Source organism: Brienomyrus brachyistius, chromosome 2, assembly GCF_023856365.1.
Source record: "Brienomyrus brachyistius isolate T26 chromosome 2, BBRACH_0.4, whole genome shotgun sequence".
Classification (NCBI taxonomy): Eukaryota; Metazoa; Chordata; class Actinopteri; order Osteoglossiformes; family Mormyridae; genus Brienomyrus; species Brienomyrus brachyistius.
In genome coordinates this window covers 14,974,809-15,000,201 of record NC_064534.1, presented here as the reverse complement: position 1 = coordinate 15,000,201, position 25,393 = coordinate 14,974,809, and the positions used below count along the sequence as shown (strand labels likewise).

At 41.5% G+C, this 25,393-nt stretch overlaps 1 protein-coding gene across 3 annotated transcripts in view; it reads right to left on the bottom strand.

Moving 5' to 3' along the window:
• Positions 1-659: 659 nt before the first annotated feature.
• LOC125709152 (serine/threonine-protein phosphatase 2B catalytic subunit gamma isoform-like) overlaps positions 660-25,393 on the bottom strand; it is a 48,950-nt gene continuing 24,216 nt past the window's right edge. For 2 of the 3 annotated variants that reach the window (XM_048977324.1, XM_048977308.1), the window contains 13 exons: positions 23,493-23,690; positions 20,846-20,970; positions 15,411-15,522; positions 13,044-13,189; positions 12,519-12,658; positions 11,621-11,698; positions 11,386-11,480; positions 10,874-10,999; positions 10,219-10,296; positions 8,404-8,488; positions 7,959-8,056; positions 6,469-6,495; positions 660-3,487 (listed from right to left, as the gene is read on the bottom strand). In XM_048977324.1, coding sequence (XP_048833281.1) covers positions 3,306-3,487; positions 6,469-6,495; positions 7,959-8,056; positions 8,404-8,488; positions 10,219-10,296; positions 10,874-10,999; positions 11,386-11,480; positions 11,621-11,698; positions 12,519-12,658; positions 13,044-13,189; positions 15,411-15,522; positions 20,846-20,970; positions 23,493-23,690 — 1,490 coding nt within the window. In that variant the 3' untranslated portion in view covers positions 660-3,305. The remainder of the gene's footprint in view (positions 3,488-6,468; positions 6,496-7,958; positions 8,057-8,403; positions 8,489-10,218; positions 10,297-10,873; positions 11,000-11,385; positions 11,481-11,620; positions 11,699-12,518; positions 12,659-13,043; positions 13,190-15,410; positions 15,523-20,845; positions 20,971-23,492; positions 23,691-25,393) is intronic. The other variant, XM_048977317.1, reaches the window with a different exon arrangement.

Here is a 25,393-nt window from a genome sequence, read left to right as displayed (position 1 = left end):
ACATAGTTTTTAACGCATTTTTTTTTTTGTCAAAGTGTGAGACTATTATATAGATACAACTTACCAATGTAGAAATGATGACTAATATAACAGGTAACAGTTTAACATGTTTATTACATCAGGGAATAGTTAGTTTGATAAGTTAAACATGTCTGCTTTTAAAAAAAAAAACACAGGTAGATGTATACGGGTATCTTTCTTAGCAAGCACTATGACAGAAATAGCATTAACTTCTAAAGTCAATTTTTAAACAAGGGTGCATCTATAGTAACTTTGACCTACACAAGTTCGCAAAGGCAGATATACAGCACAACAACTAGTTAGATAGTGCTACACGCAGAACACCAGAAGGGTCAGGGCCCCAAAATGACTTCAGTCTTAACAACGCCCGTAACCCTTCCCAGCCTGGAAGCACTACTGACCCCTGTTGGCAGCTGATCGGCTAAACAAGCCCCTAGAATCACAAGCAATGAGGCTTCAGTATGCCACCCTCTGGTGGTGACACATGGTAAAGCAGACCAGAGTAGTGCACAAAATAGATCTTCAGCTGTACTGAGTTTCACTTGGGTTAATCACTGGCACTTTTCAGTCACTGGCAGTTTCGCATATATCCTTAGATGGGGTAGGTGTTTTGCTTGAGTTAATAAATACAAAGGCAGTTTAAATTAAAACAATCCTTTTTCTATATTTTATTTTTATTTGGAGCAATACATCTACATAAATCATGAATTAGAGAGAACTTGCAGTACAAGTACTTTTCTTCCCTTTTGTACACTTAAGAAATTTTTAACACACTTTGCACATTCTGCAACATGAATAAGAGAAATGCAGCCCACCGCAAGGTTCCCTTTCTCCTTTCTCTTTAGTATTGTCTGCAGAATCTGCATAGCCCCTTTAGAAAGCAGAGAACATGCCCTGCAATTATAGACCTGGAATAATAATAATAATAACAACAACAACAACATCCACATTAGCAACAACAGCAACAATAGCAACAACAACAATAATTAAAAAAGACTTTGGACTGCAAAAAATGATCCACAATCTGAGGTCGCTTTAAAACAGGGCCCTCAATTGTCCCATTCATCTGAAGACCACATGGACGAATGTTAGTGGCAGGACGGCACCATGTGATCGCTCTGTTCAGCCTCTGGGTGCCCAGACAGCTCTTCCCCACTGAAATAGCATGGCACGTTTCCTTAATAGAAACGCATTTCAAAAAATAAAAAAATATGGAAAGTCCTGACATGACATTCAATATATCTTTTTAAATTCACCCCATAAAAGCTATGAAAACAAAACTGTTGGTGGATAAGGGCCAAATAAGTTTACTAAATCTGTCATACCCACAATTTCACTCCCCTGTAGTTTGACTACTGTAAGAGAATGGGGGGGCGGGGAGATAAGGAATCATATTTTCAGATGAACTAGGATAACATTTTGTTGATGACTCAAAGATTATACACATCACTGGCCTTAAATAACATGACTGAAGAATCAGGTGTCAGACATAAAAAAAGCACATAAAAAAAAAACAAAAATAACTTTCTATGGGATGCAAATGTATATTTTGGATTGGTGTATGGACTACTAGCCATATGTGGAAAAAAATAAACCAGAGATTGGCTTAGGAGAGAGGATAATAATAAATCACAATTAGGAAATAGTCCAACAGATGTTTTGCTTTCTGATTGTATGCAAAAACATTTTGCTCTCCATCTACCTGACCTTTGATGGCAAGCAGGCAGGAAAAGCTGAACATCAGCTGAATTATTTACCAGAAAGTGCATTTTCCCCCTTAACTTCAAACAGATGCAGCCCAAAGCACTTTCAGAGACTTGCAGACCACACTGCAGCTCCACCTTGTAATCTTGCCACTTGTGGATCAGCTATTCATTTATTCATTCATTCTCCTGAGGAGAGTCCCAAAGCAGAGGTCCAAAGAGATTCCTCAGATGAGACCGCGAGCAGTTGGAGAGTAAGCCTAGCCTCTCTGATTAGCCAATTAAAGCTTTATTTCTGTGTACTAAATCACACGGCAAAGCTACAAAAACATCAGGTGTCGTCGTTCATCCTAATATTACAAACACATTGTTACCAGTTACATCACGAAGAACACTTCGGTCCCCATTCTGGTGCCATACCAAGAGGAGCAGCAATGTTCTCTCCTCATTTTGGCATGTAGGCTGTGTTCAGAGGAAACTGGACTCTTTAGCTTTCCTGTTTTGGTATGGTCTTCTGGCCAAGTTTGAAGTTCTCTTAATAAAACACACTAGAACTTTCCTTATACACAGAACAGATCAGACCAGCCACCTCACTCATCAATGTCTTTGCAGAAGTGAAGGATGCTAAAAATATCAGTGCTCATGCAGTCCTGGTAGCAGACCGTTCATGGAACAGCACTAACAATTCTGTCCTTTCGCATCTTCCTTTGTTTCAGTAATACCACCGGCCTGAGTTTCGCTCTTCACCATGGGATCACAAAACAGCAGACTCCAGAACACGGCGTCAATGGAGGATGACTGACCAAACATATAGTCAGCTAGGCAGAGCTCAAAAACAAATGGAAATATGGCATCCGTCAGGCCAAGGGGGCCAAAGACCCAACCCGTTGTTTGGATTTTACCATTTTGATTTCAGTAACATCTTTATTAGCTCTGCGCTGAATCAATCAGTACCCAAAAAAATTACTTTTAAATGACTGCATTTAAATAAGGGGACCCTCAAATACACACAAATGAGTCTGTATATCAAAACAGCTCCAGGGAATGTGTCCATTCAAGTTCATCAGATGTTATTTCACCACCAGCTTTATGGCAACATGGAGCTGCAATATTCTAAATCACTCCCCACCTACATAAAAAAATGTGATTAACATTGAAATCGCCTCCTGTTTTGGGCCAATTCATATTATTTATATCAAAATGTGCAGGTCACATTTGTAAGTGCATATTCAGTAGAATGTTCTTTTGCCAAGCATGTAAGACAACCATAGTGGAATTCAGTCCCTCAGTTCATTTCAAGTCTTTTTCAATTATATCAACTTATATATAGACATTTACTATGTGTGGTGGACATAGCCACCAATTTGTTTTCATTACTCATTTTATGATATTTACCTAATATATTTCATGTTATGAAGGACATACTGAAATATTTCTGCTAATTGTTGCTGAGGTGGGCATGTGCATTAACCCAGCCTCTCCTTTGCCTGCAACCAATGGGGGAACAAGATTCCAGGGGGGAGAAAGAGAGAGAGAGAGATAGAGAGAGAAAGAACACAAGGGTGTGGGGGCTGGGGGGCGCTACTGTGAGTGGAGGTCTGTGCCATTCTTGCTGGGAGAGTTGGCTGCGTTGATAGAGTTGAGGGCAGCACTGTCGGTCTGTTGGCCATCTCTGCGAGGGGGCCTCCTCTCATTTATCCGGTCCAGGCCGCGTGCCTCTTCGAAGCTCCGGATTTTATGCTGGGGAGAAAAGCCCTGGATGGCTGCACCAGAACACACATACAAGGGGGGGGGGGAGGGAGAAAGACCACACACAATAAATGCAATAAGTTTCCTGAAAAGAGTGCGAAACTATCCTGCTAGGTCACAGGTCATGCAACTCTCAGACCCTGACTTGTATGATGTTTCGCTTCTCCTCTTTTGCCAGTCTAAGGCCGATCTAAGAGCTACAGCCCACCACAAAGCAAGTATGGCATCTGCTCCACCTTCTTGGGTCTAACATATTGCTCTTAGTGCTCCGAATCTATGTTGGGTAGAACATGACCCCTGTCCATGCTGATGGAACATGCCAGCCAATAATTCATAATGTTTAAGGAGAGAAAATATGAGAGAAGAATCATGCAATTTATTTATTTATTTATTCACCAAAAAAGAACAGGTTGCAAGTCAGTTGAGCTTAGATACTTACCATTACTGTTCACAATAAAACAGTAAGTCAAAGTAAGCAGTCAATAGCAAGATTAAGACAAAATTGGGACCCAACACAGATGGTCAGGAAAGAGACAGGTGACAGTGGAAGGCAAACTTCTCATAATGCTTTTTACTCAGTAGAAGCATGACTCCTATTGAAAAGGTCAAACTAGCAAGTAAATCCAGGCTGTAATTATATGCAATATGATCAATAGTGTGCTCACAAAAGCATAATGATTCATTAAAAACTTATTTTTTTATTTTTAAATTGTTAGTGTCACTATCTACAGACAACACACACCACCACATGATACTGACTTTGAGAGACAGAACACAAGGTTTTTCAAATATAAAAAGCATCTGCTGCAAATGCAGGTGACTCTGGAGAAGAGCTCTGAATGAAACACACTCGAGGATTATTCACCCAGCACTGGCTGGGAAGCCTGTACTACCACAGCCTCAAGAACTCACTGCGCAGAAGAAAACTACAAACTGAGTTTCCCCTCACTGATTACAGTGCTCTGGCAAGTGAGGGGATGCTGCTAGACCATCTGTTTACTGTGAGCACCGACCAATGGGGGCAGCAGCTCAGTTGACTACATGTGGAGGGAGGTGTTGGAGAAAAATGGGTGGCTAAAGAATCCTTGAACTGCATTGTTTTCTCAGAGGGTGAATTCCAAACAGTTGCCCATTCACACTCAGCTTCTGCACACTTGGGGAAATCTGTATTTTGGAAATGAAGTTTGACATTTTTGGCTGGATCATAAACATATCCAGCTTACTATTACAATTCCAACATAACCTTACTTTATACTTTTGCCCTGCAAACATCTAAATAAAAGTTATTCCATTAATGTAAACAAGCAGGAAGAATAAACTGTGAGCAAAATTAGTCCCAAATGTTGCGGTACAACAGCTGATGGCTAATTAGTCACACAAATCAGTGTGAGATGCATGCATTGAATGGTTCAGAGGAGTAAATGAGGATGCTCATCAGAACAGCAAGGACACGGATGAGCTCTTACCAGAAACAGGTGCACACAGAAAATACATTAAGCACACAGAAAAATGCACAAAAATATTCAGCTATTACAGTCCTCATGACATGGCCATAAATTTATGTGCATAGCTATAAGCAAGCTTGTATTATGCATGGGGTAATTATCTGTTTCATTTTTCATCTGAAATAAAACAGCCTTCCAGTGAAGGACAAGGGCATGGTCTGTAATAAGTAACAAGAGCAGGGACAAAGGGCACTGAATGTCCTGCCTTTACATGTAGCACTTTTCACAAACAGCAGAGGGCACCTCTACATAACACTCTTACTCACACAAATAAATGGTTCTCCCTCTGTCCAACACGTTAAGTGCCGTTTAAAATCCCAGGGGATGCGTTTAACGTTCAGCCACGCACTACACTAGCTGTTTACTAAACAAATGTGTTTCAGCAAGACCCAAAACTTGCGCTTGCAGCAGACAGGTGCTTTTTATAAAAGATGCTGCTAGTACAACTTTAACGTTAAACTGACAGCTGAACGGAAAATAAAGGAATGACGACAGAGCCACCAAATGGCACCGACAGAGACGGCTGACTCAGGGTCAGGTGGGCGACACCCATCCAGGGAATGGCGCTCTTGCACAACCAGGAGTGTGAGGTCAGCGGTGGGCAGCAAGGCCGGGAAATGGTTTAAGGGTGGAAAGGCTATCCCAGCCGCTCCATGGCCCCTGTCCACTGCTCCTGTTTGCCTAGTGGGCCCGAAGAGCATGAATGCATCATTTGGAAGCGAAGCGCTTCCTATCGAGATAAGCGCGTATGCTGCCGAAGGACATAATGAGATTAGGCTCTAAAAATACCCACTAGCTGGAGGCTGGGCTGGAGGTAGAGGGTTTGGGGCAGGTTGCACATTCTGGAAAACCAGGACATGAGAGCATGGTGCAAAGAAGTGATGTGTTGTTCTCTGCTGGCTTTGGTTAAGTTTGATCAGCTGGAAACAGCTACTGTACAACAAATAAGAAGCAGTGAAAGCACAAAGCTCAGAGGCGGGGGACTGGCTGGTCTGGAACCAGACAGTCGAACTGGCCACTCTGTGGAGGTCCTCTTGCTCCAGCTGTCATCAGAAAATAATATACTTTTTTTCCCAAGGGGCAAGGAGAAAAAAAAAACAAACGGGGAAACCCAAGACACTTTCACGCCTTTTATCAAGGGTATGTTTTGGTTACTTCAAATTTTGGGTTTCCAATCTGGAAAATAATTATAGCGATCTGAAAACAATTGTTCAGTTTTTCATCACTCCAGAAAAGGCACTACCCCCACTGTAATAGCTGGGATATTACAATCCAACCCAAGGCTCACTGGCAGGACAGTGCCTTGACAACCCCTCAGACACAGCAGTCACTGGTGGTGCAAGAGAAGCCCTTTTCCACAAGGTGGTTCAACAGGACCACATCCAAACTCAACAAGACAACAGAACAATACAGAGAAACAGGTTAATGCGGAAAAGCCCACACCAGGAGACAGACAAAACAGAGAGAGATCCACAGACCACTTGCATTACCTCGTGCCTCTTCTGCTTCTATGGTGGCTGTATAAGCGTGAGTAGTTGAGTCATGCCGAGAACGAATGGAGAAAGAGTGAATTAAAATATCAAAGCAGCCAGAGACATCCACTGCATTCCAGGCTACCCCTGCATCACATTCCCCCAAATGCACAGAATTTTCACCAGGGAAATTAAGCACGCAGAGTAGATCAACAGCTGCAGCTGGTCAAAAATAAGCATGTTCTGGATTAAACCCACAATCAGTTATTACAGGACAGGCAATTAATGCCCTGGAGCAACTAGGTGATTTGCTGGAAACTGCATGTGTTATATAACAGTATGATGTTTTGGAGTATCATGCAAGCTGAGAGCATTCAGGATACTGATCAGGCACTTCCAGTCAACAGGCAACCAATCATGCACATATCCATGCAGCACTTACATTCACCATAAACTATGAAGCAACTTTTTTTTTTTTTTTTTTTAAATTGAACACATTCTTAGTGAGCATTAGTGCATATTTTCCAGAATGGTTAAGCCATTATTAGCAAGGTGCTACATTACAAACCCTGATTAAATAAAGGTGTGACCAGTAAGGCTCTCCAGCCATATTACTGATGCTTTCCTGAGAAGCAACTGAAGGAGGCTGACTCCACAATCACAGTCAATTACGGCAGAAGCTCACCACCACTCTCGCCGACGTCGTGCTTTAAGCTTGTTAATGTGACCTTGGTCATCACACAGTTTCAGTAACAGGTGAATTAGAGCTTGGTGAGTAGGGGAGCACGGCATGACGGAAGCAACCAGAGGCTTCGTACTTTCTCCAGCATTAATAAATCCCATGTAAACAGAGAAATGAGGCTATCAGAAATAACCGTCTAAGGCGGCAGATGATCTGTTTGTGAGCTCACATTAAATATTAGATGACATTTCCATCCAGACCTGACACAGACTGGGTGTAGGTGGTTTTTATACCCTCCTCTTTCTGCGTTCACATACCATCTGACAACTTTATGCCGCACAGCACATTACTCCGGGAGGTCAGCATAAAGCTTTAATTTACATGCATGCCCAGATTAATGTGGATAAAAATAACTAGTCTGGCCCTGGCTACTAATTAACCTGTAACACGCTGATCACATTTCACTTTATTCATTTATAATGACATATGAAAGCTTCACGCAAACAGTGAATTATTGAATAACGCACTACTCCTTACATTACTCCTTAGTAAAAATAACAAATAAACATTTTAGCAACTTTTTATATTAAATTTACATTTAGCTTTATTCCACGTTGGTGCCATTAACACTAGCTTAGACTGTAAAACAAATTTCTACTATTGGCCTGTAAATATCCTAAGGCATGCAAACCTAAGTGAAGCTCTCACTGCACCATCAGCTGCACCTAAGATTACTTCAGGACATTTCCTGGACTGGGTGTTGGTCAGGATCAGCTGGGGTTGAAAATGGCACTTCAGGTCATTCAGATAGATAAAGAGGACTTACCGCTCTGCAGTGTCTGCCGACCTCCTGAAAGCACACCCATGGGCAGGGTCCCAGTGGGCGTCAACCCTTTCAGCTGCAGTACACTCTCGCTCTCCTCTCTAACGAGACAACATACATCAGCAGTGAGCACTGCCATTTACAGACACCCGTCTGGACTGCAACAAGACTGCTGAAAATCCAATTCCGAGAACACAAGGCAAGAGCCTTCAGCAAGCGGCCTCCTATGCAGCTTCCAGATGAGAAGCTCAGGTCTCAGGAAGTGGGACAAGAAACCTTAATCCTGTGGATCTGTAACTACATCTGCTGCAATTACAGTGACTACAGATACACATTATCAAGATCATTCCCACTGTATGTAGCCTGGCATCTAGCAATTTCTATCCAAATCATGTACAATGGAAGATGGTTGGGGGAGGACAAGGTGGCCAAGGCAGAGGATGCTCACCGGAGCACGGAGAAGACCCTAGCCATCTTGCCGATGGCACGGATCTTGTTCCTGATGACCTCCTTCCTTGCAGCTGGGGTGCCACCTGTCAGAAGTGCAGCTTCAGTTAGACACTGACCTCATTCGGTCCACAGGCCAGGGAATTCATCAACACATTCTAAGGAGCAGTGCCCATCTTTTTTTTCTGAGAAATGAAATTCAAGCCAGTCTTAGCCAATCTGAGCTCCATTAAATTGACTCCATTACACAGGGGATATTCTTCCTATTTGATGAACCAAGAACATCTTTTCGTCTCAGACTTTCACATGTGATGTGTGATATGTCCCATTAACCCATTGGTGGTTAAAATAGGTGACAGTAAAATGGCAGCAATTATTTCTGGCTGCTCTCAAGAGTCTCCTCAGAGCTCCTGAATGAAATTGTGGATGACCCTTTGGAATGAATGTGTGGGAATTAGCAAAATTCCATTCCCTTAAAACCACAGGCTTATTCTGCAAAACACTACTGTTAAAAATGATATACATCCTCTGGCATGCTTGCTGTTTCCCACACTGTCTTTCAAAAACTTGCAAAACTTGTAGCACAATAACTGACCAAAAATGATCATCAGCAGAATGTTTTGTCAATCAGTTAATATCTGCTTTGGTGGGGAGTCACTGGAGCATTAGACTGGTCAAATAAATCACTGATTTTACTTATAGCCTTATCTGTGGGGTATCTGCACATGGAGTTAAATCTATGTTTGGTATGAAGAGTGTGAAGCCTGAACTTATTTCTCCCAGAGTTAGACCCATACGGCAACTGTTAGTGGTAAGCAGCAAATTAGAAAGCGTTAACATTCTTTCACAGAGTTTATCAGAAAGATAAACTGATATGCTGGCTTGGGCTCTGCAAACAAACTTAAAAACCAAAATAATATACACTGGCTACCAACCCCCTTGACAAGGCGCTCACTGTCAAAGCAACATGAAGCTACAGACACACATCTGTAATAAACTCAGCTTTGACCGTATGCTCCTAGCAGTACTGCACACGCGCCATGCATCCACGCACCTTGGCAAGATCCTTTCGGTAATAAAATGCTTTATTACAACTACTGACATGCTGGCAAAATAGGAGGGCACAACAAACTGTAAAAAAAAATAAATCACTAATATTTTATGTGGTACATATCTGCATAGAGAAGAGGATATTATATGAAATGCAAAATATATATCACATAAATGAAACAAGACAGTCCAAGTGACCAAGAGATTCAGTAGAAAGTCTGTAACCACGATGCTATAATCAAGTACATCGGGAGGAAGAAGAGAAGCAGTTTCACAATCACTCCTCCTCTCACTCTAATCTATTCTTACCTTCCCCGTGGCCATCACATTTGAACAGCACTGTTATTGGCCAATGCAGCAATCAAAAATAAATGAGGGAAATGATTTGGTATCCTAAACCAAACCAAATAATTAAACCAAAGTATCAACAAATAACAATTAGGCTTCACTTGCAGAGCTAGTACAAGTATACAGGAGATAGCACTTCCTGACTGTTTACCTGCCAGTGTGGCTGAGAGACTGAACATGGTACGTTTGTGATGGGAAACACAAACACTGAATAAAAACTAACTGAACTGCAAGGGCAAAAAGACTCTGAAGGTAGCATTAAAGAACGGTAATGACAGCAATCAGCAGGACTCATCTTTCCACGTTGATGACGTTGAATGGATTTACAGGAGAAATGCGTCCAAAGACCTTAATGGTAATTAAACCAGATATACGGTATTTCTGAACCATGCTTGGCGAATCAAACTGCTTGTTTTACCCTCGCATGTGTCATCTCCCTCGGACATGAGTTCGTCATCAGAGCAGATGTTCAGGACGTTCACCAGCATCTCCGTCACTGTGAAGAAAAAATGAACAGGAAATTAATTAGCTACACAACTGTATCTGTACTGTCAAATATACAATATCTCTCTCTCACACACACACACACAGACACACACACGTGCATTATTATTCGAAAATATGCAGTGGCTTTGTGGCTAAAATATTCCTGGGCTTCAGTCTAGAGTTGGTCTTGGATATATATATATATATATCTATTGACTCTTTTCCAGTCTATAAAGTAGTTCATATTGCATTTCAGCATCCCACATATGGAGGTATGCTAAACATTTACTGCATTTGTGCAAAGTCTAATCCATTTACCACTGTTTACAATGGCCTATAAATTTCTTGGGACAATACAAAAATAAGAGACCCAGATCTGCAGACTGTGTCTGTAGCTCCTATTCATTTTTGTATAGCATCAAATGCAGTTTCCCCAAAGCATATAAAGAAACAAGATCAGCATAACAGATGTCAACGTCACTGTTTCAAAGTTTGGAAAATAAGAGTCAGAGTAGGTACTCAACTCATACAGGAATAATTTAACTGGGGATAAAAGGCCATACACGCTTTCAAAAAGCAATGTTCACCTTTCTCTCCCACAAAGGGCAACGACCACGTGAAAACGTCCATGAAGTTGGGCAGCCAGTATGGGTGAGGAGAGCAGTTAAACTGTCGGATGTTCATGACATTGTTCTCATACTTTAAAACAGCAGCTGTTGAGGCAAGGAGAACTATTACCAAGTTGTGAAAGTCATGAGTCACTGTGCAGCTTTGGTTCAAGTTTGTGAATAAGTTATCAAGCACTGGTAACCCTGCTGTTGAGCTAGTGAATGCTGACTCATATAGGGATATTCTGGGGCTGGACAGGATAAAAGTGGCAGAGTTCAGCCAGATGGTGACCTACAGCTGGGTGGCTCAGGCATGATACACATCCCAACCAGCAACACACTACAAATAAGTCATCATCACAAGGAGCACGGCAAGACCATTAGGCAACATGTGGTCCTCTTCGGGACATATGCAAATAAAGCAACACCTACGCCCTCCAATTATAAACGCATCCACGTGATAGTAAAAGGGAACCTTTATATTCTCATACCTTTGTTGTTATACACGTCTAGGTAGTTTGGTGCTGAAAAAATAGTGATTAACGAGGGAAAACCGGTGGTCTGGCTTTTTCTGTACATTCGATACCTAGAAGAGAGGGAGTGAGAAAGAGTATATAAAAACACTAATGAAACACATGGCAAATGATACTTCCACACATAGCGAAATGCAAAATATATTAATGGCCAGAGGAAGAGAACCTGTATAAAATAAAAACTTTTGTTTACCCCGCATCCTGAGCTTCATGTGCTCGTATTACAGACAACAAATTGTTGTTTAGCAAAAAGTCACATACTGCCGGATAGCTGCAAGGCAAGAAAAGCACATTAAGAGAGATGGACGACAAAGTCTCATAAAACCTGCATTTCATGTGTTTTGAATTTTGCCCAACAGCCATGTAGTAAGGGCCCTGCAAGGGAGCAATTAATATTTTTGGATCTCGCTGACCCTGCAATTTTCAGAGTATGGTTTTACTTTCTTTTGTGTGTCCTGGTTTCTGAGGTACGGGCTAATGATCTCCTGTATCAGGAGTTGGAGTAATGACTGGGTATGAATGATGCTTGGGGGGGGATAAAAGACCACATTAAACAGAGAGAGAGTCTGATGTGGTGGTTGGCATTGAGAGGGGTGTTCTCTCAGCTGTCCTGGGGGCAGCCCCAGCAGTCAGAGGACCACCTGCCTTTCGCTAAGCTGCCAGCTCAATAGACCGGCAGCATGACGCAGCTGATGAGAACAGCTCAAAGGGATTTCCCCCAACACTCAGTCCGGCTCCAACAGGGCTTACACTACATAACACAGGGCACAAGATTACCAGGATTTCCCATTCACAAAAGACTAAATCCTGTCCACTGTAAAGCATAAGCCAACAACAATAAAATAAAATATCCATTTAACAGTACGGCTAATATGGCAAGGGTAACACTAACTGCAATGAGTGATACATATGACTTGTGTGGTTTTTTAAAGTTTGAAAACTATTACTGTGTTCTGGACATTTTGTTTACCTGATGAAATGTTTTTTTAATGAGGAATTAAATATTAAGGTCACTGAGACATTTAGCAGTGCTTATTTAGGGCAGGTTCACGCAGGCTGACACGGTCATGGAGGTCAGATATGACCTGTACCTGAAAAAATAGGAGCAGCCTCTCACAGAGTTGTGGTTGAAGTGTTCAGAGGTCTTCTCGCTGCCATAGTCCTCTCCAGGGTCTGACCACAGCAGGTCACACATGGGCCCAAACGCCGGTGGCTCCTTGAACCTGTCCAACTGCAAAATGCAGCATGGCCTGACTCCGTGGCATTTGGTGTTCTCAGTGTTAAAAGTCGATCCCAAGTTCAACACAAAATCATAAGAGTTAAGAATTCCTATATGATTTTAAAGCTGATGTCATTTTTTTTACAGATTTTTTTTGACTTTCTGGAAATAAAGGCACATCACAGCAATGCCATATTAACTGTGCTCATCTGGTGTACCCAACCAAGACCTGGGCCAATAACTAGTATTGCATAAACGTGAGTACATTCTGTGTGAAATGTCAATTTTCATACAGGTGAAACCCGACTCTTAACTGGAGAACCATATACAAAATTCGACATGTACACAAGCAAACTCCTGGTGTGGTGGGAGGTGACCCTCACCGCGAAACACATACCTTTCGAATGTCGTCTAGGCAGTTGATCTCTGGAGACAGGCCACCATGCACACAGAGAAACTGCTGGTTAAGGAGGGCGGCAAGGGGCAGGCAGTCGAAAGCTTCCATACAAGCGTCGTACACCCGCTCAGAATACTTGATCTTACCTGGGGGGGGGGGGGGGGACCAGCGGGTGAATACATGGATCCATTTATCTGTGACACTGCTGTCAGCCTTAAGTCTCATGAAAGGTTTTAAAAAAGGACAGTACTTGTTTTTGCCTGATTTTGCACAAATTTGTACCAACTAGGCAGGTGTGTAGAAACTAGAACAGATGTGTAGACAAGGCTCCAATATCTCTCTCTCTCTCTCAACAGTCACAAATCTTGGCGTAAAAATGGATCCCCAACTCACCTTTGAATCCCATATAATAAACCACCTCTGTAAGACCTCTTACCATCTCCGGAACATTTCCAAAGTCCGCCCCATTCTTTCCCTATCTGATGCCGAAATGCTAGTCCATGCCTTTATCTCCTCTAGACTGGACTACTGTAATGCACTTCTCCTTGGGATACCTAGCAAGAGCCTGCATAGGCTCCAATACATTCAAAACTCTGCAGCAAGGATCCTGATGAAAGTGCGAAAACATGAGCACATCACTCCCATTCTCCACTCACTTCATTGGCTTCCCGTCTCCGCCAGGATTGAATATAAGGTTTTGCTTCTTACACACCAATGCGTCCATGGACATGCCTCCCCCCCCCCCACCTCAAAGAACTTATCAACCCGCAACACGTTCCCTCCGTGTCTTTCATTTTAACTTGTAGCCCTTTGAGATCTTGTGATGTAAAGGGCATTATAAATAAAATGTATTATTATTATTATTATTATTATTATTAAGTGTGTAAAAACTAAAACAGGTGTGTAGAAACATAGTTCTAAGACATATTTCAGCCATTTTACACATACCCAATCCTATGCTGAGTATAACCTTGGTACATATTTAAAGTAGTGCTCGAGGGAATTGTGCCTTTATTTGGCTAAATTGTACAATCACTGATAATTCCCTGGAAATTAGTGTGCCATCTTAATAGAGGCAACCAAGAAGAGAGTAGTGGACTGCCATATTGATATGTGAGCTGTGGTTCGGATTTACTTTTGAGAAACCTTTTATCGGGACACTGATCATCATAATAATCCAATACTAGAATAACAGATGTTGTTTTATTACCGCCACCCCACACCCAAGCAACCTACCCAAAAGATCATCAGAACATTTTCATACCAGATTACCATCCGTTCCTATGTCTGCTAATATTTGGTAGAAGCTATCCAAATTGCCCCAGTTTCCCCTCCAAACTCCAACTACTCATTAATGAGAAAGGAGTATGATTCCCATGCTGGCAGGCATATTTAAAAGTTTGCATGTGTTTCAGATGGAACTACATAATGTGTGGCTGGATCATTGCTTTCAGTTAATAGGCTTTTATGCATGCTAATGAGGAATTTGATTACAAACATATTTGCATAAAATGGCATACTTGCAAGGGATTCCATGCTCATTTCACTTCATTTACTCCTTGTATCCTATTAACTAACATCAGAACAAGCAAACTGATGTAGTTCTACTTGAGCTGGCATACTAATGTTCCACACCTGCGTGATCACTCGCTTACGATTCACTTCAGACCTTGTTACACGCATAATAGTGCACCTCAGAAACATTGACATTTGCTTATCTTCCAAGCACATTTCCAATCATACCTACAGACTAGTCTAGCTGGCTTTCTATTGCAAACCCCAGCTCTCAACAAAGAAACAAAATGGCACAAAGATCGATGAGATCCTGCTCCTGGAGCATCTCTGCAGTTGACAAAGCACGCCGCAATGCTGATATACATTGGCTCATATCTTATTTAAGTGACAATTCAATAAGTTTGGATTGGGGGTCTTAACGTGTGATTCAACATACTATATTTTGTTTCTTCAGAGTTATTGAATAAATATGTAGTTCAGTAATTCAAATGTATCTAAAGCAGTTTTGACAGCCATATCACAATACCTACTGCTGATACCACCCCAGCCCCCAATTGTGCCGGCGCTCCTCTCTGCTGAGGAAAGATTCCTGCTAAAAGCTACATGGTCGGACACCAACATTAAGTAGGAAACTGTACTTTACACCCATAGACACCAAGAAATAAATCCTAAGGGCCTCTTTTGTTTTTTGATGCGCCATGACGTCCATCCTACCAATATATCGTCAGAGCTTGCAAAGATACATGACAGTGAACAGGATGATGGACGCTTTCTAACGCACAAAGCATTGTTGAGTTTGCATCTCACTGCATGCAGTGACAAATTCACACCAACTGGAGAAGCTGCTCTTACACTCCTGTTTGAAGGTGAAATATTCTGTGAGATGCCGACACTCATGGTTGCCTCTGAGGAGAAAGAGTGTTGTGGGGTGGTTGATCTTGAGGGTCCAAAGGAACAACACACACTGCATGAGAAAAAGAAGAGACAAAGGTTTACTAAACACAGATCACACACATAAACCATGAGAGTGGATCTGTAAATATTACAACTTGCGCTAAATATGCGACCGAAATAAAAAAAAGGGAGAAGCAGTTGACTCGGTAATCAGGGGTCTAATACAAACATTAAGGTGTGGGTCAAACACAGAGATTCCTTAATAATCATTTCTCCCCCTTCACCTTTCCATAGCAGCCAACTAAACTGGCAACAGACCACACAGCTAACAGTCTGCTGAATTACCAGAGCCTGGCTAGGAGGAGGAGATACTCCCATTCCCTTATGGCTTCTGGAACATATGAAAGATGGGAGGGGAGCTACTGCAGGCTAGAGCCACAATCCATGACAGTTATACAAAACTGAAAAGACCATAAACATGCACAGACAGAATGATCCAGTGAAAAAGCATACAAAGGTAGGAAGGAATGGCGACGGATGACTAGCTCTGGCACTTTGCAGACAGGTATGGATGAAGTGATATTAAGCCTGTAGTCACAGACTCCTATGCTAAACTACTGAGCTAAAACAGATGAGTAGAGTATTATACTATCACTGTGCCACTCTGATTCTTAGCCAGATCTCAAAAACATCCCACCATGCCCTTTGTCTTTTCTGTACCGATAGCACAATGGGAAAAAAAATAATCTACATAGAAGGGAAGATGAGAGGTCAAAACAACAGATACAGCTCCTCAGAAAACGCCATGAGGCAAGGTACGAAAACGTGTGCCGGTAGATCAAAGGGTTGGCGAGCAATAACAGTAGGAAGGGGGTCAAGTAGGAGTGTTGATAGATTGCCTGGGTCAAATTAGCATAAACAAATTAATAGCATAAAATGGTTATCCGATTTGAATGGCAGAAATCAATTTTTCATCCTGTCACGGAGCTAGCACTTAAGCTCGTCAAGTTGATTTGGCTCTGCCAGATACATCATGCTCATGTAAATGAAGAGAGGCTCATTGTAAACGCGGGGCCGCAGGATTTGAAACAGTGCCTTGATCAATAGAGCCGTGTGGTTCACGAGCTCCCTGCTTTGTTATAAAAGCTGCCTTCGCCTCCTGCTGCTCACTCCAGGGATCCAAGACCCGATTGACCACTTACTTCATGCTATTAGCCTAATTGTAGCTATTTTTATGGGTGGCACATAAAGTGAAGCAGCTTGCCCTGATGAAGACTAACAAGTGATCTCTTATTTTAAGGCCATTATAGAGGTTGCACCATTATAAAGCTTCAAAGTCTGTCATTTCCATTGGGTCAGCAACACCGATGACTTCTCAAAACACAGGCTTGCTGTACATTTTTACTTGCATCATGCTCACCCTAGTCAGTACAGTATTTAAACTGTATAAATTTTACACCTGAACTTAGTTGCTAGCCGACAAAAAAAAAACAAAAAACATGCACTTCCAAAAATGCAGTATTTCAGGAGTGTTAAAAAAAATTCTCTGGAAGCTATTTTACAAAATAAACCTAAAACAAGAAATAGACAGACATCCCTTCACTGTTGTCAATGAACGTGGATTTACATGGTTTTCATATCATGCTTTCCAATGGTGCACTGTTAGTTTGAATCTCCTTGTTCTGCTGACTACATTTCAGTAATATGAACTGCTAGTCTAAATGTTAGGACATAATCAGAACATAATGTTTCTATTTAATCTATCTATCAGCATTATGTTGTTAGAGATACAATGCAATCCATACAGATGACAATCTTGAATAAAAATGTTTACCAGTACAAACAAATACCATCTTCAAATAAGAAGCTTATGGTGTTACTTTAGCTTGACAGCGATATCTCACAAACTGCAGCGCAAACTTTCTTTTGGTTTCGAGTGACAGCTATCAGCTGAGGTAAATTAGTTGACACTAGTGCTGCACAACGAACTGTTTTTGAATCTCAATCTTGATTCATACCCCCATGAAATCTCATTCAAGAGTTGAATCATGACCGTGATTTCTATGCAATCTCATTCTTACACAATAAAGTTCTGCCACGTCTGCATTAGCGAGTAGGTCCGTTGCATCAAACCAAACACTCCCTTTTTCTCCCTAAGCAGTACCAATACATCACAGGACTGTGTCACATCATGTTATAGGAAGGGGGGGGCAGAAAATCAGGTGTTGGGGCAAGCGATAAAATGATAATGACAATTATCGAGATGTAATATTGCTCAATATCAATAAGACCAGTGTTACATTATAGTTCGACAGGAAATGACATCACTTTCTCTGAGACTGTCTGCCAGGCCCCGCAACTGAACACAGGCGCAGACACAGCCACAAAACACAAACGGGGGATTTATTGAACAAATAAGAGAATGCAGTAGGGCAGGCATGGACACAAAAGACAACACACTCAAAATAACAATGCAACTCACTAGGGGAGCAGGCAAGTCCAAATCACACCTATCCAGTAAGGGTAATCCAGCAAAATCCAATATGCAAGTCCACAGTAAAATGCAGTTCATGAGAAATCCACATAGCATAATCCACAGAGAATTCAGAAAAGCTGGGAAGAATGCGAACAGCGGTGTTTTGTCAGTACTAACTAAAATAACCAGGCCTGCTGCCAATCACAGTGTTTTGACAACAAACCTACAGCAAAGTTTACCAAGTCAGCAAAGCACCCCACATACTACTTTTATGGTAATGTCCATGAGTTATGGGAGAGAAAAGCTCTCCCTCAGAGGAAACTTCAGAAATGGTGGCAGCAGTCACATCTTTTGAAAACGGGGATCTTGTAGATAAACTAGACAAAAAGACACTGGTAGTGTGGCGGTACTTTGACAATTTAAAAATGCCTACAGCACGCAACAGACTGGTGCTGTGTATTGTGTATCTTTCCCAAAAACTTGTACCAACTAAAACTGCAAATACTTTACTACTGTACAAATTTCACCACTTGAAGCACTGCCATCCAGTAGAAAATACAGAATGCAAGTGCCTACAGTTACAGTTACACCAGTAGTTAGTGTTGCAACTTTCAGTCGCGTCCCATATTGGTTCAAAATGACAGACTGTTCTATTTTTTAATCTGAGGTGGGCAGCAACTATTAGCAATGTCACATCCGCTCCCTTGCTGGCAGTTAAACTTGGTGAGCTTCAATATATTTATGGATAGATCAGGAACAGGGGACCCAAATGCAAACTGAGAAGGTACTCAAAACACTATGTGAGAATCTATGTTGAGGATGGATGATAATTTTGAAAAGAGGGGCAGTCTATCCAGGGAGTGAAGGGACAGGTAGACAGACACTTGTGCTTAAGAGGGGATATCAGTACAAGCACAAACACTCAGAAGGGGATCACGACACGCACTTGCTTGGCTGGGGATGTGGACATACACTTGTACCTACAGTAACCACATACAAAAGAAAAATCAAACAGTCTGGGAAAGGTACAGAAGAATAATGCTCGGTAAATCAGACAGCCGTCAGTATTATGGTGAATGTGTTCAGGTGAGCGGGTGAGAAAATCACAAAATCGGTATTCTTATGGGGGGGGGGAAATATTGCGATTTATATTTCACCCAGAATCATATAACCCAAGCTGACACTCCTCTAAACATGGGGGGGGGGTATACAGTTTTGATGGATACTTCTGACATCCAATGGCGATGTTGATTAAATAGATGCTTTCATAAAACATCTTTTCATTGGTCAATTACATTTCAAATGATATCAGTCGGCAAAGGACAATGGGCGTATTCCATCTATAGCAAACAGTTACAATCGTCACAGGTGGAAATCAGACAGCAAAGATATATCATTCGTGATGGAAAGCCAACTATTGTAGCTAGTCCTAGTTTCTGCATGAGAGCCCTGAATGAACAAAGATCATATACGAAAGTCAAGCAGCGTACGCACACACACACACACACACACACACACACACACACACACACACACACGAAAATGCAGGCTGCTTGGGGGAGCAGGGAGATAGAGGCTTGCCGAGTTTTAATCAGGTATGGTGCTTCATCCATTTACCCCACTGCTTTTGTCTCTGACATTTGGCTAGATACCCACGTAACCCTTCAAAACACAGGCTCTGAACACAGGCTTTAGAAACCCACACCCCAGCCACCCCACCGGACCTATTTGAGCCCCTCAGCAAACCACTCAGGTCAACAGTCTAACGTGTTTTTTTCCCAACATCAGTATGGCCCAACAGCAAACTTACCATAGAATTCAGTGAAGAGTGATAACATTTTGAAAGCGAGGACACCCTACAGTCATAGCGAAATAAAATCTCCTCTAATGTACCTTATTAATTGTGTTGATTGTGGCACCACGTCTGATTGCAGCAAAGATAATGAGCAATTTCTAAACACTGCCTCTCTTTCGGTAAGTCCTTGCAAAGCCAGAAAAATAACTAAAATCAGTATAAAAGCACTAAGCTGTTCAGTAAAGCCGTCCATTATCCAGTATAACAATACAAAACCCTGAAATAATTTTCAGTGAGACTGATGGCAAGTATCACATGAAAATAAAATGAATGTGACTGTAATTGCAGGGTGTGTCATTTTTATAGTGTCTAAAACTGAAAGACACTGTTTGAGACACATACCCCAAACGAGTCAATCAGTAGCTGCTCAACTGTGCGACCACACATCTCAGCTGCTGCACTCAAAGAGACTGTCAGGAATTCCTCAGGAGTTACCAACTGAATAGAGGAATGTGGAAAACTGTGCCAATAGAGCTAGGGATCAATCAACAGAAGAATGCATTATCTGATCCTTCTCTCCCAAATTAAACAATTAGAAAAACACTTCATGTATCACTCTGACAAACCAGTTACAACAAGAGTAAGGAAATCCCTGAAAACTTGTAGGAAAGACATGGAGGAACAAGGACGTAATAGGGGAACAAGACCTATTAGCCCAAAGCCCCTGCCAAAGTAGCAGAGCAGAATTGGAACCCTGGCCTATGTTACAGTGTGATCCAACAATCTCCCTCCTACATCTCAGCAATCCGTCTGTCACCATCACACAATCTGCCAAATCATTATTTCACATGCACAGCAACCTGGACACTAATGTTATATTTTACTGTTCCGTTGTCTCTTATGACAGAATCTCAAGTGTTAAAGTGGACACTATTCATCCTGTTACAGGGTGAGAAAAGTACAGCCTGTGATGGCAGGCTCTCTCACAGGCAGCGTAAGTGACACACAAGTAGAAGATAAATCTATTACAACACCCTGTACAAGACCAATGGAACATGAAGGGATAGCTGGGAGTCAGCTGAAAACGGCAAGGCACTCTGAAGGAAGCCCCAAGGCACTCACCTCAATGCTGAAGTATCCTCGGTCCACATAGTCTCCCAGAAAGAGGTAACGCGTGTTGTTCGGTGAACCCCCGACCTCAAAGAGCTTCATCAAGTCGAAGAACTGTCCGTGAACATCACCACACACTGTCAGCAGAGACAAAGGGTATGGGGCACAGCACAAGAACAAATCTAAGTAAATTAAACATGATTTATAACTGTATTACATCACCCAGCTGACACCTCTAATTAGCCAGTTATTACATTTTTTTGACATTCCTAAACATAATTTCACAAAGAACTGCATAATTCATGCAATATCTGAACTAATTAGGTAATGGAATATAGGATGTAATAAAACCCCTAAATTCCAAAGCTATTGTATACACTGTACAACTATATACATATATAAATTACAAACTAGTCAGATAAAAAATGAAAAGCAGAACACGCTTTTCTGTTTCTGATAACAGGCACCTTCCCACTGAAGCTCAGGAACTTAGTTCCTGGTTTTGAGTTCCAGGGGATTCTTGACTAGGAACTTTAGTAGTTTCTGGCCACTTTTGTGTCGCTTTCACACTGTACAACTGGAACAGTGACCTATATGCTAAATAAACATGGATTAAACTTTACACGTAATTTCATGCGAAACTACACAATCACCCCAAAATAATGGAGGATGACCAAGTCATTTTGTTAGCTATTTGTCCTTTGTCCTAATTTGTCCTAATGGACAGCACCACAGAATACAGACCTGGTCTTGTGCCCAAAACACGAGTCACCACATAAATAAGTAAGTAAGCAAATAAATGAACAAACAAACAAATAAATAAGCAAACAAATAAGCAAGCAAGAAAGCAGTTAAAATTTAACTTTGGAAAGCTTTTGGCAGAACAGTCTAAGTTTTTTCATCAAATGCAATCCAGTTTTACTATTAGGGACAGGTTATAATCATAACCTTGCGGCATCTGAAACGACACTCAATAAAACTAATCATTAAAAGTAACTCCTCGTTCAAAATGAATTCGTAAAGTACACTTCCCTTTGAACATTCAAGTCGGCTCTGGCCTTGGCTAGGAATTACATTCATTTTACAATCAAGCAGTTCATGGGCAATAGCTGTAGTGCTAGGAATATGAACGCCTACACCAACATTTGGAGAGCATTAATGAAGCTGTACCGAAACAGTTTGCCTCTTGTACATTTCTTCTTCACATGCTTCTATACACGTACAGGCAGATTCCAAGGTCCTAGAATGGCTCCTCAAAAATCTGTGCATTTTAAGCATACTGCTTCTCTATATTAAAGAGCAGTATTTTGGTACAGCATGGGTTAGAGTAGGGCTGGGCGATAAGTGGGGTTTTTACAATATATCGATATATTTTCATACAAGATATATGATGAGACAATATTGTTTATATTGATATAGTTTGTTGTTTTAAAATGATATTCATAGTGCTGCCACTTATTTCTCCTCAGCCTGTCTTACAAAACTGCGCCCAGCCCTGCCCCTCTCCGAACACAACCTACCCCTCCCACTCACTCACTCACAAGTCCTGCATGCAACGACAACATGGAGACAGGCACTGACACAAGGCAAGCTAGCGAAGAGGAGCTGGGGGGTTGTTTCACGAAGCAGGATTTCATGTTTAGCCGCATAACTTGTCAGATTTAAGGTAGTCTGAGCTACATTTAAGTGGACGATTATATAGTCCATTTAGCCCAGATTACCATAAATCCAACAAGTTATCCGGCTAAGCAAGAAATCCTGCTTAGTGAAATACCCCCCTGGTTGGTAAAATAATACATGCCGTTGTTCTAACATTTCATCCTAACCTATGGAAACGTCCTACCTTTGGATACTGCGCATGCGCACAATGAAATCAAGCCCTTGGTTCTCATGCAACCGCCCATGGATCTATCCTACTTTGCGTTGGAGTCATGGCTTATTTCTGCGTTTTCAACGTTTATACATTTTAAATATTTTATTAAATACATTGATCACACGTTACTCTCAGCATCACGCTGATTTACTATGCTGTATGTTCAATTACCTGACATGTTTTAATCTTATTAGGTATTTCAGACTTGCAATGCCTGCTTAGATTACATTAGTTCGTGTTTTTTAGACAAGTTACGCATTTATTTTTCGAATTATACGTCATCAGGAGTCAGAGATATGCTGTGACTGCAGAACAACAACAATAATAAAATAATAATAAATACTTTATTAATTCCGTGGGGGAAATTGTCTTTTTTACGCCTCCCTCAACTTGCCCTCCCGTAGCTCAAGGATTTGTAGCTGGGATTGAACCGGCAACCTTGTGAAGGCATACAGGCTTATCCAACTGCGCCACATAGAACCGTATGTCCATTTTTTGTTACACGACCATGGAATTCTAAAGATTTAACAGCAACATAGTATTCATCAGCTGCCTGATGTGTGAACTTAGTGCATGAAGAAAAAAATAAACTATGCATCCCCAAGGTTTCTTATATGAACCAAATAATGGCTGCCTTTTCAGGACCATTGACAGAATATGGTTTGTTGTTGAATGGGAAATCTTTACAGCACACCTGAGCAAAGATTCAGGTGGCCTTGAATCCCCTGCTTTCATTTGAATCCTCTAAGGTAAAAGATCCTTTGGTCCTCCAAGGGGGGGTGGTACCTGTGATGGGTGCCTCCACCTCTAGCATGCACTTCTCCTGGCGAAGGATTTTGGCACCGTCGTTGATGATGCGCAGGGCCGCATCCTCCTCCAGGCGGCCCTCCTTCACAAGGTGGTTCTTCAGTAGTTCCACCTTGGGCTTGCCGTCTTCAAACAGCTCCTTCATGGAGAGTCGTTGGTGGGGAGGGAACGGCACTGCTATCGTGGGGAAAATAAAGGAGGGTTAGGGTTAGTGTGTTTATGACAGAGGTACTGGGAACAACCATTACCTGAAAAGTGTAAGTTCCATTGAAATTAACGTTATATTGATGAAATACTTTAAGACACAAACACTGATAAAACAGATCATCGAGGCTGTGCAATCCTTCACTTCTCAAGAGTACAGTAGTAAGTAAATAATCAGATTATTAATTAAATTAACATCCACTTAAAGGGTCTTACAAGTATTACATGCATAATATAGATATATAGTGGGCCGATATTTAAATTTGATCAACCATCTTCCATGGTGGCAGAGACGGGATTTTGTTGGCTTATTCACCATTGAGAATGCGAAGCAAGACTGCCTCACTCAGTAGGAGTTTCTTCCCAAAGACCATAAAATTACTGAACTCCATCAACCAATTCCTTAACACAGACAGATTGTTTGAATACGTGTATCAAGAACTCATCTCTCTTAAATTGCTATTTCTTGCTATTTCTGTGAATTACTATAATGTTTCTTGTTACTTTAAGACCATTCACCAAGTTTTTTTTGTCACACTGTGCAATAATGCAACAACGTGAATAATGTGCAATATTCTTATGATGGGGACTACTCTTTATTTCAGCCTTTATTGAACTATATATGAATGTGCTTGTCTATGCTGTCCACTATGTTTATTTGCTGTTGTATAGCATGCACTTGTATTGTGTCTATGTTTGTACATTGAGCCTAGAGAAAACTTCGTTCGGCTGTGTACTCCTTGCTGTACAATTTGAATGACTCAGTAGAGTTGAGTTCAGTTCAGTTCAGGAGAGGTAATAAAGTACCAGCCCACTTGAACTAATCAAGCAATAGAAAATAGGGTGGAATGAGACCAAATTCCTAACCTGCAACTCCAAACCAGCAACTTTTAATTCATTGTTAAATCTGGCTTGCAGATTTATCTTTCCACTGTTTCACTAATCTCCGTGGGCAATCTCAGCTTCACTCAAGTTTCACTGCTGGCAAGTCCATCCCCAGCCTGGTTATCAGTGGACCACTACTATTACTTCATATCTAAAACACAGCTATATATAGCTGTCATAACATTAAACTTGATTGCTCAGTTTTTTTTTGCAAAAGTATCAATTAAAACTTGCCTTCTCAACTACTTAGTAATATGGCAGAGGGAAGAAGTAGCATAGGGGATCAGGGTCCAAATAAAAACAGAGGGAAAGTCTTAGTTAGGTCAGAGCACTTCACATTAAAAGTAAATGAAAATGCAGTTTGCCCATAGAACTTAAATATCAAAAACAGCACAACTGCAATGCAACAACACCATAAAACAAGAATCACCCATTAATACATAGCTAGGCATAGACAACTATAAACTATATGCCCTTTAGCATGTGCACCATGCTTTATACAAGCAAATGGGAACAACAGCAACTCAGACACGGAGTGGTAGGTCACGTAAAATCACAGAGCGGGGACAACACATGCCCAAGTGTGCAGAAGATGCCAACTGACTGCAGAGTCCATAGCTACAGACCTCTGAACTTCATGTGGCCTTCAGATTAACTCAAGAACAGTGCGTAGAGAACATCATGGAATGGGTTTCCATGGCTAAGCAGCTGCATCCAAGCCTTACATCACCAAGTGCAATGCAAAGCATCGGATGCAGTGGTGTAAGGCACGCCACCACTGGACTCTAGAG